The following is an 18,277-nucleotide window of genomic DNA, read 5'->3' on the forward strand; positions in this document are numbered from 1 at the left end:
TATTGGCTTTCTCTATAGGACGTCCTGAGGAATGCACGTCTGCATTCCTCCATCCCTTAATCAGGAGTATAATGCAACACTGATTCGGAGGATGGGGTGAAGTGACAGCTGGTCTTGACCTCTGACCCCTGCTGTCTGGAGCGCTGTGTTGCCAAGAGGGGGTCATGCTTCTCTCAGCCCCTGCAGGGAGGGCGGCTGTCTGGGAAAAGCCATCCAGACAGTCCCAGAACACGTCTCAGTAGGGAGGAGAGAGAGAGGAGACAGGTTCGGGACAATGTGGTACCCATATATCCTAAAGTCTGAGTGAGACGCCCCACCTCAGGGCCCTGACTGGGGCGCGGGGCCAGACAGGACGAGTGTGATCAGCATACACAAACACACACACACACACACACACACACACACAAACACTAACAATATGGGAAATGAGCTACATTTAATCATGGCACTTCAGTAATATTCTAAGTAATCATAATAGTATTTGTCTTAGAATTTTAATATGTTAAAAACACGTTAAAAGACTCTTTTGCATATGCTCTCTAAAATGACAGAAAGTCACAAAATAATACGGCTTTTAATAAACGTTTCAATTATCAAATTTGATTGATTATTATTTTGCCCGGTATTTTTTTTATGTATATTTTTATATGAAATTTTTCATTTTAAATGTTTGAATATTTAAAAATGATGTAATATTACATATTGCCTAATATTTGTAAATTGTGTTGCATTTAAATTTTACATAATTCAAATATATGCTAAAAAAAATTATAATTAAATGGTCTGGTTTTTGTGAAGTTATAATGTAAGACAGATGATAAATTCTAAAAATAAAAGAATATAAAATATTTCAAGTGCTAAATACAAACTTATCTTATTTTGTATTTTTATATCTTATTTTGATATTATTATACATTTAAATACATTTTAACGTTATTTTTAAATAAATGTTTATACATTATTATTATATTTGTGTGTTTTGATATTACAATACTTTAAAAACATTTGAATTATTTTTAAATTTGTATATTATTCTATTGAAATATTAGTAGAGTTTTGATATTAATAAATCATGAAAAAAATTGTTTTAATATTATTTCTTAAATATTATCATTATTACATTTAAGTTTTGATATTAAGATAATTTTAAACAATGTAACTGAAACTAAAGATTATTTATGAATTATTATAATTGTGTTTTGATATTACGATGCTTTTTAAAAAAAAACATAATTTTAAAATAAGTACTTATTATAATTATTTTGTAATGATCTGAGTTTTGATATCAATAAATGTAGGGAAAAAAAGCCTTTTAACATTATTTCTTAAACAAAAATTACTATTATTACTATTGCATTTAAGTGTTTAGATATTTAAATCATTTGTATGTGTACTTTTAAATTACAATTTTTGTCTTATTACCTTATTCTGTTTCAACATTACAATTTTAATAAAGAATGTAACATGGTTTTTAAATAAATATTTATCAAATATTATTATTGCCTTATTTTTATCTTCCCTATAACTTGTTCAGAACTACCATAATACCATTTGCCTTCAGCTTGGTTGATCATCCATTAAAAATCCACTAAAAGCTTTATAAAACAAGTAAATATTAAATGCAATACTGAACACACAAGCGTGCATTGCAAATACAATATATGGTAAAGCTCCTCTATTAATGTAATATACTGAAACAAAGTGGCTCCTTCTAAACCATTAAGACTTTGCTTTGCTTTCAGAAAAGCCTCGGTTCAGCAGAGGAGGAGACTTCCCATATATTACAGACGCAATGCCCAGGCTGATGCCCTCAGATGGATGTCTGTGTAATACAGTCTCACAAAGCATGATGGGAAATGTGGCATCCACACCATCTTCAGGTCAGACAATGCAACACGCTCTCAGACAGGTGCGTCTGGTCTGGATGGGACAGGACGGGACGGGACGAGCCGAGCGTGCAGCCACGTCAATCAAACTCTAACAGAGACGTCTCACACATTTACAGTGGCATCCTCCCTCCTCATTCATTCAGCTCCGTCCTGTGAAAGAAGCCCTTTGTCACAGAGCACCATTCAAACGCCAAACAGGTCTAAAGAGAGGCCAGGGATTCCAGCGCTGACCTGAAAGCCACAGCTCCTCCTCCAGCGTGAAGGAACAGCTCGAGTAACGCAGGAGAAGGATGCAGTGGATTGGATTAGTGCTAATCTCTTGTTCCTCACCGCGGTGCGCTGACAGGGGCACTTACCGACCCTTTGAGTCACCGGATACCTGGAGTGTGCGAGGCGCACAGCCGGCGACGGGGAGTGTCAGGAACAGGATCAGGAGGAGGACGCTGAACAAATTAAGAAAGAAATCACCTCCAGCTTATGGAATCAGAGGCATCCAACACCTTCATGATTAATAATGAACAATCCAGCTTCTTAAGGAACGTCAAAACAAAAAAACTTTCAGCTTACACATGCATGGGGTCAATAGGATTGTTATTTCTTTGTTTTATGGAAGATATTACTACTTTTATTCAGCAAGGATGCATTAAATGATTTAAAATATAATAGCTATTTCAAATAAATGCTGTTCTTTTGAACTTCATATTCATCAAAGAAACCTGTAAACGTGTCATATTAAGCAGCACTGTGGTTGATGATAAGAAATGCTTCTTGTGCACCAAATAAGCATATTAGAATGATCTCTGAAGCATGAGATCTAATAAAATAAAAAAATGTTTTAAATTATTTTAAAATATGACTGTATGATTAAGCAAATAAATGCCGTCCTGGGGTCTATTCGAAATATGAAGTAAAACTATAACAGTATCTATGACACTTAAAAAACAAACAAAACAAAAAAAAACCTTCAAAAATAAATAAATAAATAAATAAATCATAATGACCCTAAATTTTGAATCGTACACTTAAAAGAAAAAAAAAGATTAATTAAATTAAGTGGTAACAGTCTTTTTTTTTTTTTTTTAGCTACATTTAAATAAACAAATTTAGTTAACTAACTTTTAATTTTTTTTTATTATTAAATGTAGCTAAAATAAATTGTTTGCTACCACTTACCTTAAAAAATGTTTTCAGTGTAATCTATAAAATGTAAAGTATATAAAAACTAAATAATAGTGAATAATATGGGTTAAATAGAGAAGAGACATAAACAGAGCGGTTTTGGCTTGTATAATACTAAATACAGCTCATAAAACAACTCCTGCACAATTTACTTCAAATTAACTTGAATATATGAAAAATTAAAGTACATTATTTCTTGACAAGCCTGTCGGTAACACAAGAGGAAACTGAGAAATTCGATATGGCTATTAACTGATCTCAAGTGTTTTCAATCATTGCTCTCTTTCAGCTCCCTGACCTTGTGTATAAAAGCTTTGTCCTCCTCCCAAAGGTTCTAGTTTCTTCACTTTAGGTTTTCTGTTAGGAACCTTTGTAAAACAATCAAAAAGAGTAAACATTTACTTTAAATTTGCATTTTATAAACTGTTGTTTATGTCTAAATTGAAAAAGCTGACGCATACTGTACATGAATATAGAAATGAAAACTGCTCAAATTAAATGAACACTCCTTATAATACAAACGAAGCAAAAAGCATTTAACTGAATTTGATGTTACAGGAGGTAATGCTGGTTGTGTTGACTGGATGAATGGGCAGTTTTCAATATTGAGCACTTAATCAAGATGGTACATATACCGATCTATTACTATCAGAAATATAGAAAACAAATCCTCAAAGCAAATTCTAATAGGATCTCTTCAGCAGAATCAACACTAAAGAGTTTCCTAACCCGGATCACGCTCAGAGAGCAGTTAAAGCTTTTACTGCTGCTTTTCCTGAATGAGATTTAGACCGACATCCCATAATACTAACAGCTTCCTCAATGAAACTAGAATACAAACGAAGAGCTCAGACTGAGGACAGTGTAAGCCCAGTTTGGCGCCTTTGTAAACCCCTTTATAGAGCTCAGGCTGGATTTACAGACTGGCTCATGAGTGTAGAGCACAAAAACACTCACAACCTCACAACCTGAGGAGTGTTATATTAGACCAACAGAGACACATTAAAAAAACATTTTCATTTTAATATTAAAGCTCTAAATGCACTTAATCACTTATGTCATCATATCTTTTGATCACGGTTAATCACCAGATCCTCCTATCAACCCTACTGGCAAAGGGCATCTCAGGAACCACACTTCAATGGTTTGAGTCTTACCTGTTCGATAGGTCCTTTAAAGTATCTTGGAGAGGTGAGGTGTCCAAGTCACAACATCTAACTACTGGGGTGCCTTAGGGCTCAGTTCTTGGACCACTTCTCTTCTCTGTCTACATGGCATCATTAGGTTCTGTCATTCGGAAACATGGCTTTTCATACCACTGCTATGCTGATGACACTCAACTCTACCTCTCATTCCATCCTGATGATCCGACGGTAGCTATTCGTATCTCAGCTTGTCTAACAGATATTTCTTCCTGGATGATGGACCATCACCTTCAACTCAGCCTTTCCAAGACAGAACTGCATGTGATACCAGCAAACCCATCGTTTCATCACAATTTTACCATCAAGTTAGGCACATCAACCATAACTCCTTCAAAAACAGCTAGAAGCGTTGGAGTTATGATTGATTATCAGCTGAATTTCTCAGACCACATTTTTTACAACTGTCCGATCCTGCAGATTTGCTTTATTCAACATCAAGAAGATCAAGCCCTTTCATTCAGAACATACTGCACAACTCCTTGTTCAGGCTCTTGTTCTGTCCAGGCTGGACTATTGCAATGCTCTCTTGTCAGGTCTTCCAGCCAATTCTATCAAACCTTTACAATTAATTCAGAACGCGGCAGCAAGATTAATTTTTAATGAGCCAAAAAGAATACGTCACATCTCTGTTTATCAATTTGCACTGGCTTCCAATAGATGCTCGCATAAAATTCAAGGCATTGATGTTTGCCTACAAAACTACCTCTGGCTCTGCACCCATTTACCTAAATTCGTTACTTCAGACTTCTGTGCCCTCTAGAAGCTTGCGTTCTGCAAGTGAACGTCGCTTGATTGTGCCATCCCAAAGAAGCACAAAGTCACTTTTACGGACTTTTAAATGAAATGTTCCCTCCTGGTGGAATGACCTCCCCAACTCCTTAGACATCTTCAAGAATCAGCTTAAAACACATCTCTTCCATTTTTGATTGACCCTCTAACTTTATCACTCAATATTCTACACATTTTTATGTATAATGTGTACGTGATATGCGCTTCCTCTCTTTGTATCTTGCCATTTTATTTAATTTGATTCCTGTAATGGCGAACAATAAATAAATACAAAATAATTCATACAAAATTCTAAAATCACACACAATCAAAAACATTTAAACAAATATATATTATAAGTTTAAAACACACACACACACACACATATACATATACACATATATGTATATGTATATAGTAATTGGTTAGAGACTCTTGTCTAGTTTGAGTGTCTGAAGCATTATGGATCCGCTGCACATAATGCACACATTTAATTCCACATTATCCTTTCTAATCTGGGTAAAACATTTATTTGTAGTATTCAGCGTGCCACCGAGCGCCTGTGACGGTCACAGCTAATTAGCGGCGTGGAGCGTCTCACCAAAGCCTCTCTTCTCACACACAATGTCCTAACCTTCATTTCTCACAGCTCAACATCAACCCCACCCAGAACTTTCCCACCCTTCAGCTCCACACGGGACGTCAATCAAAAGATGGGCGATCAGTCATGAGCCGTGAAAAGACCTCGTCCCGCTATCCCTTCATTCCCTCCTCTTACACTCCTTTCTTCCATTATCCCAGCGGCTCTGAATGGACGGGACATATTTTAATCTCCAGCACGCCTCTTCAAAATTCCCGCCGCGGCCGCCATTGGTCGGCTTAATCACCGCCGAGGCAGACAGTGCTGTCTTTTTCAGAGGGCTATAGGATCAAACCCACCCCTCCCTCGCTCTGCGTCTTCAGGGTCACGGCCCCCCTCGGACCGGGGCCCTTTGAGTCCTGCGAAAAGGATCATGTCATGAATGGAGCTTGATTTAGTTTTAACAGGGTGCAGTGTCCGTCCTCTAAGTGGTAAATGAATAAACATTAGCCGCGAAAGGCCTGCGGGGAAAGAGAATGGAGAACGGGGCCTGTGAATGCTGAGGAGGAGGAGAAGGGGTGTGTGAGTGCTTCTAGAAAGGAGGGGGTTTCCCGCTTCCCTCCGCAGGAACCCAAAGCAGTTAATTGGAAGGTTTGTTTGTTCCTCACGTCCTTTGACGGGATGGGAGCGGAGATCTAAGTATGTCACATGCTGGTTTCCCAGAGAGGGGACGTTAAAGGCTTGCGTTCACCCATATGGACTGTTTGTTGTGGCACTCTTCTGACTAAATATTTGACTGTTTTTGAAACCGTGATATAATAAAACACAAATTCGAAGAACAGGAATGAGGTGCAGTGTTGAAGAATTCCTTCAATAGCTTGTCCATTTAATCTAATAAACAAAAACAACAACAAACAGTTTATGCTTTATAAATATATACACTCATATATATATGCAGTCAAATGATTTATCGTGATTAATCGTGATTAGCATCCAAAATAAAACTTTTCGTTTACATAATATTTGTGTGTACATTTGTTTTGTATATATAAATGCATGCATGTATACATTTAAGAAACATATGTTATGCATGTAAGCATATATACATTTAAGAAAAATATGTTATGCATGCATGCATGTATACATTTAAGAAAAATATGTTATGCATGGAAGCACGTATACATTTAAGAAAAATATGTTATGCATGCATGTATACATTTAAGAAAAATATGTTATGCATGCATGCATGTATACATTTAAGAAAAATATGTTATGCATGTAAGCATGTATACATTTAAGAAAAATGAAATAATTTATATGAATATAAATATATACATGTAAATATTTTCTAAATATATGTGGCATTTGTGTATATTTTGTAATATTATAAATGCCTTTATTGTCACGTTTGATCGATTTAATGTATCATTGCTGAATAAAAGCATGACTTTTTTTAACTGTCCTGCATTCACCTGTGGCCTTCATCTAGCCTTTGACCTCCAACATCCAGTTATCTGTTTGGTGTTGTGTTTAATGGGACACACCTCTGACATCAACCAATCGACCTCAGACAAGCAAATGTCACGACCTTTCACCCCTGCGTCAGTCTTCAAGCCATATAAAGATGGTCACTGGCCAAAAACAACTGGAATCCTCAAGAGGGTCCAAAAGAGAAGTTTACACAGCACTCGGGTGGAAGAAAAACTGAACATCCTATCTGTAGCACACAATGGATGCAAACTGCAACTTCCTTCTCAAATTAACATTTACAAACCAGCCTTAAAGAGCACATCAGGAGGAAGAAAAAAAAAAAGGAATTGTTTTAAGAGCATTTGTGCACATATTTGTGAGCGATTTGTGCTATATTGCTTTTTATCCCAAGCTGAATGTATTTATATAAATCAGCGTGGAACTGTGCATAGAAGAAATGAGCAAATGGAGCTAATGTAGGAATCACTTCAATAATTTAATCTGGAATTAGACAGAAGTCAAAGGTTTAATAGTACTTACTTTTCTTTTGAACATTCTTACAGTAAAGATAAAATATTAAACATGTACGGTACATTATCAGACAAAGGAAACACATACAGATTTTTGCTAGTTTTGAACAAATTTGTGCATGCATTAAGAAAATGACAAATGTTTGATTTAGATATGTTATGCACGCATGCCAATTGACACTGACATGTGAAATATCATGAAAAATCTATAAATAAAAGATTATAGAATTTTGCTTTAAAAAAAAATGTAGATACAATTCCTGGATCCTGCCTACAAAATTAAGAAACTATTTCTAATATTATAAAACTAAATAATTACATTACAAAGATCAAAGAATGTCTGGATAACAAATGTTTAAATTAACACATGTGAAATTGGTTTCATTAAAAAGGTTCAGAGGTTTTTTTTGGTCACTTTTTTATGAACACATTCACAGGGAAAGTCACTTAAAAAAAAAAAAAAGTGAGATATTCAAGATTTTCGGATCTCAACCTGTGTGAAATAAATGTATTCTCTGTATAATTAAAATATTGTGGATATGTGCTTCATGGAAAGCAAAACGTTCAGTGAGAGCAGCAGGAAAGCAGAGCGGACTCCGTGAGTTAACTCTGCTCCACGAAGTGTGTCTCTCTCCTGTATGAGAGAAACCATGCATTACTTTCAGCTTTCAGTTCGAGTGTGCTGCTCCTAAACTCACATCAAGAGCGGTCATCAAGAGACACCTTCTGGTGGACAGAAGAAATCCCTCCTAATGTCAAACCATTATAAATCTACATAGCTTTTTATTGCTACTATTGCTCTTCAGTTATATGCTGACAGATTTTTAAGCAGCTTTTTTTTTTTTCAATTTTCTTTTTTAAACTTCTTTTTTTATCAAAATAACTCCTCTAATAATAATAACAGCACTATTTTAAATAAAAACTCACTTTGCATTATTGTTCACTGTGCATGTTCAGTTCTGTGGCTTTTATGCATGTCTAGTATTTTCACAATTGTTGCTTCTAAATGATTACACATTTTAGTGTACAAATGTCTTCAAGGACAAAAACGATGTGAGTCTCACGCGCCCCCTGGTGGAAATTTTTCACATCACAGAAGATGCTCATTGTATATGACAGTATATATAATTTTTATTAGACACAAAAATTTCTATAATTCACATAAACAAGCCAGTAACTGAGGAAAGTTATTTGAAAAGCTGGGGTCAGTGTTTTATCCCAGTACTCACCTGTCTGAGTTTTTGTTGGGGATCATGTGGTTGTTGTAGACCAGGATGGGAGGAACACTCTCTTCATCTTCAGGAACCTGCGATGGTTAAAATAACATGACATTATAGTGTATTTTAAATTCAAATTTCCTGGAAATGTTGAAAGAGAAAGGAAACTGGCTGACCTCCCAGTAGATCACGTCATCGAAGCAGTTTTCGTCTGCAGGATCGCCCCAGATGGGCAGCTTCAGAACCAGGCCTGTTGGTGTAACGATACAGTTATGTCAACATGATAAATGTGACATTTCCATTACAAACTGAAAGCCAATACGCCTTGAAATCCAACACGCCTGGCCATTCACTCCAGGTGAAGATCAGCTGTATTTATGAAGACTGACTATCTGATGTCATCCTACACTGACCACACAACACACCTGTGCCAATACATGGCGAACAATCACAACAAAGTGCTTCAGATCCACAAGCTTTTCTGAAGAATTGTATTGTACATAAACCGGATTAATATCAAAAGACTCTTACCAACAAATATGCCACCTCCAATTCCAAAACACAAGGCCACACACAGTCCTGCAGCTTGGTATGCGCCCTGGATATTGGGTGCACGTTTGGCGAAAGACCCCGTAAAGTCAAAGGTATTTGCCAACCTGAAATGGACAATGGTAATTATTAGAGTAAGCTAAATATTATTAATACCATTTCTGAACAGTACAACCAAAAATGGCCATCCAATACATAGGTGAGTTTGTTTCTTTAGCAGAACATGCTTGTAGGAAAGTAGCTCACCAGTGGATCCTCTGAAGTGAATGGGTGCCGTCAGAATGAACAGCTGATAAAAACATCACAATACACCACCCCATTCCATCAATTAACAGCTTGTGAAGGGAAAATTATTAAAATACTAGGTGTCCTCTATTTAGAAAAATTGGTGTCTCTGGTAAAAAAAAAATAATAATTGAAATATGCAAAGATCAAGCACCATTTTGGATTATGGACTGGTATTTTGACCAGAGGTGATAGTTTCAAGTAAAAAAAAAACAACTTGATGGATTTGTGTCTAACAGAGATGTGGCTTTTCACTTCACAAGACATTGGAATTTGTGGACTGTGTATTAATTGTGTTGTTTTATATCAGCTGTTTGGACTCTCATTCTGACGGCACCCATTCACTGCAGAAGACCATTGGTGAGCAGGTAATGAAGTAAAGTTTCTCCAAATCTGTTCTGATGAAGAAACAAACTCATCTACATCTTGAATGGCTTGAAGGTGAATACATTTTCATTTTTGGATTAACTATTCCTTTAAACTTGTTTTATGTGAAACAAAATGTAATTTTTTCTGGTTTACAAACCCTAGGTCTCCATAAACAGTGGTGGTGGCAGCAGCGGCGGTGACGGCACCCACAATTCCTCCAATGACACCTGGCATAGCGTGCAGGTTATGGATGCCACAAGTGTCCTGAATCTTCAGTTTCTCCTCCAAAAATGGCTGAGAAGCAGAGACAAAAAATTTTTTTTACTGTGACTGTGTCCTTGATCAAATGAATGTAGTTAAATCAACAATTAAAGAAACACAGATGACATAAAAGGTCAGTCTGGATGGAGAAACATCTGGAATAACTCCTCTTTCACAGGCTAGACTCACCGTGAGATGAATATAGCCTATTGTGGATATGATGCCACAGATGAAGCCCACGATCAAAGCACCGTATGGCGACAGCATAAATTCAGCTGCTGTTCCTACAGCAACTCCCCCAGCCAGCGTGGAATTCTGGATGTGAACCTGGACGGGAAAAAACAAACACACACACAATTCAATGTTCATTCCATTTAAATGAAAGAGTCTAAATCTAGTTCAAAATCACATATGCATTTCCAACAGATTAAATGAGAAAGTGAAACGGCTGAGCAATTCATTTCTGTGACTTGCCCAGTGATAGCATTTGCTGGATAAAAGTGATAACAACAGCAACACGAATAATATGAATAATACAAAAATACAAATAATAACAATATACTAATATACGAATATAATTAAATATATATATTTGCATGACATGAACATCACAAATTATTTTATTCGATTAATTTTTGCACATTTTCCAGGCTTGGGAATCGCATTTTTGAAATAAACTCATATTTTCAGTAATGTTTTTTTGCAAATGAAATATTTTTCTTTTTCTTTTTTTGTTATCTGATAGAATCTTGCAATTTGGTGAAACTGTGCTGATTAAAAAAAGAATAATAAATAAATAAATAAAAAGGCAGATGCTTACCATGTCTAGTTTCCCTGTCTTCTGAAACAGGCTGGAGATGGCGACTGTAGTGAGGACGCTGGAGGCCAAGGAGAGGTAAGTGTTGATGGCAGCTCTGTGCTGACCGTCTCCATGATCAGCAATGGCAGAGTTGAAACTTGGCCAGAACATCCACAGGAAGAGGGTGCCTGCACGGGACGCCAGGGTGTAAAATGCAAACAAAATCTGAGCCTCCAATTCATTTTTGCATCAGTGTCCATCTGTGTATTTGCTAAGAAAGCTTTTGCACAGCATGTCCAGCAATGGTCCAATACCAAAATATATTGCAAGCTAATTGTCCAACATTTGTAACGAGATTAACGGACTTACCAATCATGGCGAACACATCCGAGTGGTAGACAGAGCCGTTTAAATGTTTGCTCTTATTCAAATTAGGCCGATACAAAACCCATGAAATGGACAGACCATAATAAGCTCCAAAAGTGTGGATCACCATGGATCCGCCGGCATCTTTGGCCTAACAGGGATTGAATCATTGAACAAAGATTAGGATAAAGCTATCTGATGGCATTCATTGAACTATTGGTCAGGAAAAAATGACTAACCTCAAATGTTAACTATGACAGATCTAAAAAATAGAAAGCATAACAGTGATGGGACCCACATGGAGGATGTTCAGGATGATGTACTCCTCGACTGCGTACAGCGTGATACCAAACAGCGTCATCACCAGCAGCTGAACAGGACTGACCTTCCCCAGAACGGCTCCGTAGGCGATCAGACACCCCGCCACACAGAAATCTGCATTGATCAAGCTGAACACAGAGGAAATGTTGAAACATCTGCACCATTCGATTCAGCCCTGAATGTGTGTTCCATTTAATTCACTCTCATTTTCTTGTATCATTTTTTCACTTGGTTTTGACTAAAACTGTGGCCCGTTTTTTTGGCAGCTGTAATATCTCACAAATAAGAAATAACATACTTTTCTATACCGATCTTGATCTTTCCGTCGGAGTAGTCCAGAGAATTGAACCAGCCTTGCATCAGAAGAGCCCACTGGATGCCGAAAGCCGCAATCAGGAAGTTGAATCCCACGGCACCAAAGCTGTAGCGCTTCAGGAAGGTCATGAGGAAGCCAAAGCCCACGAAGATCATTACATGAACATCCTGAAAACCTGCAGAAAGATGAAGAAAATATATATACAGTCAATTAAAACCATAGTGAGGATTATAAAAAATGAGTAGAAAGATGTGGTGTCAAGGATGTAAACAAACAAATATTGAAAAATTGGCTTTACGATGCAAAGAACCCCCAAAATATGATGATTCCCCTCTTACTGTAAATCATAGAGGCAGCTATATACATACACATATATATATATATATATTCTTATGCTCACCAGGGGCTGATCCAAAATACAATATAAAGTACATGAACCAATTTCCAATTTGAATATATTTTTAAATGTATTTCTGTCCTCACTCCAGTCTTCAGTGTCATGATCTTTCAAAAACCATTCCAGTGTGCTGATTTGCCTATTATCAATTTTATTGATACATTTTATTTCTTTATTTATTATACAATGACAACTTTCAGGATTTTTCAGTATTATAAGTATTATAAAAACAGTATTTATATTATATATTTATTTCAGTATTATAAAATAAAATATATCTTCGAAATTGCAATCTTCTCCAACATCACCACTAGGCCTCCAAAACCACACAGCATGTGATAAGTGCCATATTCAGACAAAAAAACACAGGCAACAGAACAACAGACATCAGAATGTAGTTATTAGAGATTAAGGTCGTCTACGTAGGAGATCTATGCAATGAAAATAATGTTAAACAGTCAGTATTAAAGCCTGTACAGCTGACGTGCACGAGCTGATAAAGTGGATTGAGCGCGCAGCGACGGAGATGCCCAAGCTTGTCGACAGAATATACATTTCATCACTGGAAAGTTTGTTGTTAGGGAGGGAGGGAGGGAGAGAGAGAGAGCACTACTGTTATGTGATCTTTGATGTGCACGCATTTGGATTAAAACTAAATCGAAAAAAAGACCATTTATAGGGGCATTCACTATAAATGTCATTTATTTTCAACCTTAGGCAAACATGACTGGCGAAAGTAATTCTAGCAGCCTGTGTGTAATCCGCTAGGCAGTGCGTTACTGTCCCTCTCATTCTACAACAGGACAAATACATGCACGGGTTGCGCGTGTTTTGCCTGCTTGAGTGTTTTCTGCATTATATGAGTGGCTATGGGATGTAAATCGCAGCACATTTCAAAAAAAAAAAAAAAAAAACTTTTATTTGTAAAAAATATCCCAGGATATTTATAACGAGTGGTACCCTGTTATTATAGCAAAGCGCGAGATTATAGTACAAAAGAGCAGCTTTAATGCTATTAAATTACAGATGATGAACCATAAAGCAAAAAAATTTACAAAGGAAGAAAAAAAAGTTGTACATTATAATGGGCATAATTAATTGTGAAAATAACCGAAGGGTATACAGTTTAACAAATAAAAAATATTCAGATATAATTTTTTATATTTTTTTGGGGTGCAGGACACTATAGTTCATTTACGTAAGTGAGGATAGCAAAATAAAGTAAACTTTGACAAATTATACCCAAAAAATTCTTCAAACAGTGGACTACCAGTAAAAATGATACAAATTTGGGGCCAAAAATTATTCAGACCAAGTCTGGGGAAAAAACTAACGTTCAGGTTTGCATGAACATGGATGACAGCATGCCCAGGAGACTACAGACAGTCATTAGGGCTAAGGGTTGCCCGATTAAGTATTGATTGTAATCCATTACATATTTTTCTATCAAAGTCATCTAACATTATCAAGATGAATTTGTTCTGACACAGTTTAACTCTGAGTTCTTGTCATATTATATTACCATCTTCTAAACTATAGAGAACAAACTGTGATAATGTGAGGAAGGTTGAAGGTGTCTGAATACATTTTGGTTTGACTGTATCTGTTTAATAAATTAAGTTAACCAGCTAACATTATACATACTCTTTAGGTTTCTGTACCCAATATTAAAAAAATGTACAAATGCTATAAAAATATCGGTATCAGTACTCGGTATCGGCCAGTACCAAAAATAAAAGTATTGGTATCGGTCGAGTACTGGAAAAGTGGTATCGGTGCATCCCTAATCACAACTGTCTTTACAGCAAGTTGCGAGAAATTTTACGTGCCTTTTCTGCCAAAAAAAAAAAAAAACTGACTCCAAACTGAATATTAGATCTGAATAGCACTTCACATCCATTTTTAGAAAGCAGATGAAATATTAACCAAATTTGGTGAACATAATTTTTACTTTTTTTTGTAAATGTGACTTACGGCCTGCATGGCTCAGTTTGGGTTTCCACTGCAGTTTAGTTTAGTGCCGCTTTAGAGTGGGCGGGATTATTCACATGCCATCGTTGTGCCACATGCTGTGACTCGTGAAAAACTACTTCTTTCCGCGTCACCCTTATCAATGAGAGGAATGTATGCACTTCCTCAACAGACAGCGAAACAGACATTTTTTGGTTGTGAAAAAAATTTGGTGAAATCCTTCACTGGCTGTGCTGATTTAAATCTAGCGGTTCTGTGTCACAAGTTCAGTGACGCACAAGGCGACAATTCTCTCCGGCCAATCTGTGATCAGCAGAGTATACACATCACGTTTTGGTAACGGTACGTACGGTTCACTTGGAACATCAACTGATGTGGTACTCAAAATGTACTAGGGACCAGGTACTGTACCCAGTGGAAAAAAAAAACTAAAGTGAACCATACAGAACCATACTTTACTATGCAGTGGAAAAGCACCATTACATATTTTATTAATATATTACGTGCATGACCCCATTTTTTAAACTGATGCCTTAAACAATAGGATGACAATAAAATCTGAAATAAAAGAATGACTAAATGTACTTAAATGCACACTTACAACCAATATCCAGTTGAATCACCATGACTAAGGACAAAAGTGTGTTTTACCTATAGTCACAAATGCAATCTGAGGCTTTTTGTTGCATAACTGAGGACAAACGAGAAGTGAATTTGAAAAAAAAAAAAAAAAAAACTGTAGCAGAGCTTAAAAGTAACCACACATCAGTTTCCCAGAACAGGACAGGGTTGGGCTGGTTATTGTGAAGATGTTCTAGGTTTTCTTCCATTGTAGAACTGCACGACACCAACACAAAGACATCTAGGTGCTGATGGCAACACAAAACTTCTGACATCAGACAGAGCTGTGCTTTTTGAACAAGCCCTTCTTTGCACAGAGAAACAGAACCGACTGGCCCTTTTGAGTAGGAAAGCTCTTCCAGAAACTGACTGCACTTTGTCATCCGTTTGATCCGGTCTGGCATGATGCTTCACCTTAAAATGCTTCTCAACCAAAGATGCAGCAGCTACAAAACTCGTGGTCAGAAAACAATGAAATCTCGCACTGTAACAACTTTCTGAATCAGTTACAAGTCTTACTACATTGCCTGGACTGTAATTTGGAAATAGCAGGTGCAACATATCTGTTTTCAGGCACATTAATGATTCATTACATTTATATAGTGCTTTTCTAGGCACTCAAAGTGCTTTACATTGTGTGTGGGGGGGGGGGGTCTAAAGGTTTTAAAGTGTCACATCACATCTCACATAGCAAACAAACACTGCTTTTGACTTATAAAAAGCATATCATCCCTTACTCAAGCAATCCACCCTGTCCTTGCACTATCAGGGAATATTTTTATAATTGACACCTTGAGTCTGGTCTACAAGTGAACTGCAAGAAGATGAACTCCTCCAGGAGACGTCTGCAGCCACGGTCCCACCTCAGCCAATACAAAATGCATTCAGTGACATCTGATCTGGACAAAACAATAGTTTGTGTCCGTGTTCATACACCATGTGTCTCGGTAGTTGCATAACAGCGGATCGTCTGAGCAGAAGACTGGAGATCTACAGTATACACGACTGAAGAATTAAACCACACCTTCGAAGATTCAAAAGATGACATGATAATGATCTTTACACAAGTAAAGAGAAAATAAACCCCCTACCTCCCCCGGTGCCACCTGTCACGAAAGAACATTTGTGGTAAAATGACCATGTCCCATGTGCATAAGAAGGTATGCAGGTTCTCAAGTGTACGAGAGCAGGAGAAAAGCTCACAGATGTAACAAAGTGATAAACCTCAAAACCACAGCCAGATTTTTATGTATGTTACTAGTGCTGTTAAATGATTAATTGCCGCCAAAATAAAAGTTTTTGTTCACGTAATATATGTGTGTATGTACTGTGCATATTATATATATATATTATATATATATATATATATATATATATATACACACACACACACATGCATGTATTTAAGAAAACTATGTTAAGTTTATAGATTAAAAAATATCGATATACAATATCAGTTATGCTATATGGATATAAATATATGCATGGAAATATTTTCCAAATATATACTGTATGTGTATTTCTATATATAAATATACACACTATACACACATATATTATGTAAACAAAAACTTTTATTTTGGATGCGTTTAATCACTTGACAGCACTTTTATGTATAAGGAATAATTGACTAAGGGCTTGGGCATCACGAGGTGGTGATGCGGCCACGACATTTACACCTTGGGTGCGCATTATACACACACACACACACGCACACACACACACACACACACACACACACACACACACATAATTGTAAGTTATTGTAAATAACTGTATAACATTTTATATATTATACACACATATACTAATAATATTTTATATTTCTATAATATAATATATATATATTTTTGCATATTTTATATACAATATAAAAAATAATAGGCCTATTTAAGTCATAAAATATTTTAAAATCAATGTAAATAATTACTGGTGTAATTTATATGAATATTAATTTAAAACTTAATACTTTAATTAAAATAATAATTACTTATGAAAAAAAAATGTTTAATCGAAAATGTAAAAATTAATAAAATCTGTATTAATTTAAATAAAAAATAATCATAAATATTAATAATAAATGTAACAGACACTTTATACACACACACACACACAAACACACACAGATATATATATAATAATAATAAAAATGTCTACATGAATACAACATTTAATAGACACTTAATAGACAATTAAAATAAGAAAACAGAATTATGCACCTACTTGGATATCTGAAGTAGAAGTCATTCTCGATATCGCTCGTTATATTGTTCTTATTTTTGTAGTGAACCCAGTGAGTATCTGCCTCCTCATTATACCGCACAAATACCCCAAAAAGAATGATCATAGACAGCTGCCAGATGAAGCACACCGCAGGTAACCTCCACCTGACGTTAGTATTCTTCGGCCGGTCGCAGAGGTCCCGGATGCACATGCAGTTGCCCATCTCCGCAGGCTCATAGAGCAGTCTGTGATGCTGCTGTTGAGAGATGTCTCACTTTTAAACGCAGCGGGGGCGCGGACGGAGGTGTGTCCGTGTCGGTGTAAGTATGCTTTCTCAGAAAAGAGAAAACATTTGCGAGAAAAGTCTGAGGATGACTGACTGCTATAAGTTACGCCACATGTTGCTAATTTGATGGCGCTGGTTTTAAAGCACCCGTGTGTTGTTGTCGAAATATTCGGATATTCTAATATGAGTATTCAGGCATTTCAGGTTAAAGTTTTTCATTTAGCGTAAATTTGTTAAGTCAAAATTGCGTTTTTCAGCCATTGCAATTTGGATCATGCCATTTGCGCCAAGATGTCATAATTTACGCGGGAAATTGTTTGGCTGTGTTCTAAATATGATTTATTATATTCAGTACTTAAATATAGACTTTATATTATATTGAAAAGACATAAATCCTCTGTTTTTGTTTTATTTTGTGTGTTTTAAAGTGCCTCGTTTTTAAGGTTGCTAATAACTTGGGCGGACATTATAAAAATCTGTTACTTCGTGATATAGAGCCATAATAGAATAAGAATAAAATTCATGACGATTGGTTTAGGCAATTGCGAGCCGACTCTTTTTTTCCATTTTTTTTTTTTTTTTTTTTTTTTTGACAGACAATAACTTTATTATTGTAACCAATAATAACTTTATTAACGGGCGCTGTGTTTAAACTGTGGCGCATTGGTTTCGGCA

The 18,277-nt window shown here is 36.2% G+C and overlaps 1 protein-coding gene across 1 annotated transcript; it reads right to left on the reverse strand.

The window, feature by feature from the left end:
- Positions 1-7,556: 7,556 nt before the first annotated feature.
- rhcgb (Rh family, C glycoprotein b) lies at positions 7,557-17,881 on the reverse strand. The gene is made up of 11 exons (XM_026203266.1): positions 17,317-17,881; positions 12,087-12,279; positions 11,766-11,916; positions 11,471-11,618; positions 11,123-11,289; positions 10,492-10,629; positions 10,199-10,335; positions 9,370-9,494; positions 9,015-9,088; positions 8,851-8,927; positions 7,557-8,255 (listed from the first exon to the last, which is right to left on the reverse strand). The coding sequence occupies exons 1-11, from the start codon at positions 17,537-17,539 to the stop codon at positions 8,225-8,227; spliced, it is 1,464 nt and encodes a 487-aa protein (XP_026059051.1). The 5' UTR covers positions 17,540-17,881; the 3' UTR covers positions 7,557-8,224.
- Between the last annotated feature and the right edge of the window lie 396 nt (positions 17,882-18,277).

This window comes from Carassius auratus, chromosome 25 (genome assembly GCF_003368295.1).
Source record: "Carassius auratus strain Wakin chromosome 25, ASM336829v1, whole genome shotgun sequence".
Lineage (NCBI taxonomy): Eukaryota > Metazoa > Chordata > Actinopteri > Cypriniformes > Cyprinidae > Carassius > Carassius auratus.

Coding starts and splice junctions, on each gene's coding strand:
- rhcgb (XM_026203266.1), bottom strand. CDS start 17,539: ATGGGCAACTGCATGTGCATCCGGGACCTCTGCGACCGGCCGAAGAAT. Junction 12,280..17,316: donor CTTCTACTTCAGATATCCAA/GTAGGTGCATAA, acceptor ATCTTTCTGCAG/GTTTTCAGGATGTTCATGTA. Junction 9,089..9,369: donor TGGAGGTGGCATATTTGTTG/GTAAGAGTCTTT, acceptor TTACACCAACAG/GCCTGGTTCTGAAGCTGCCC.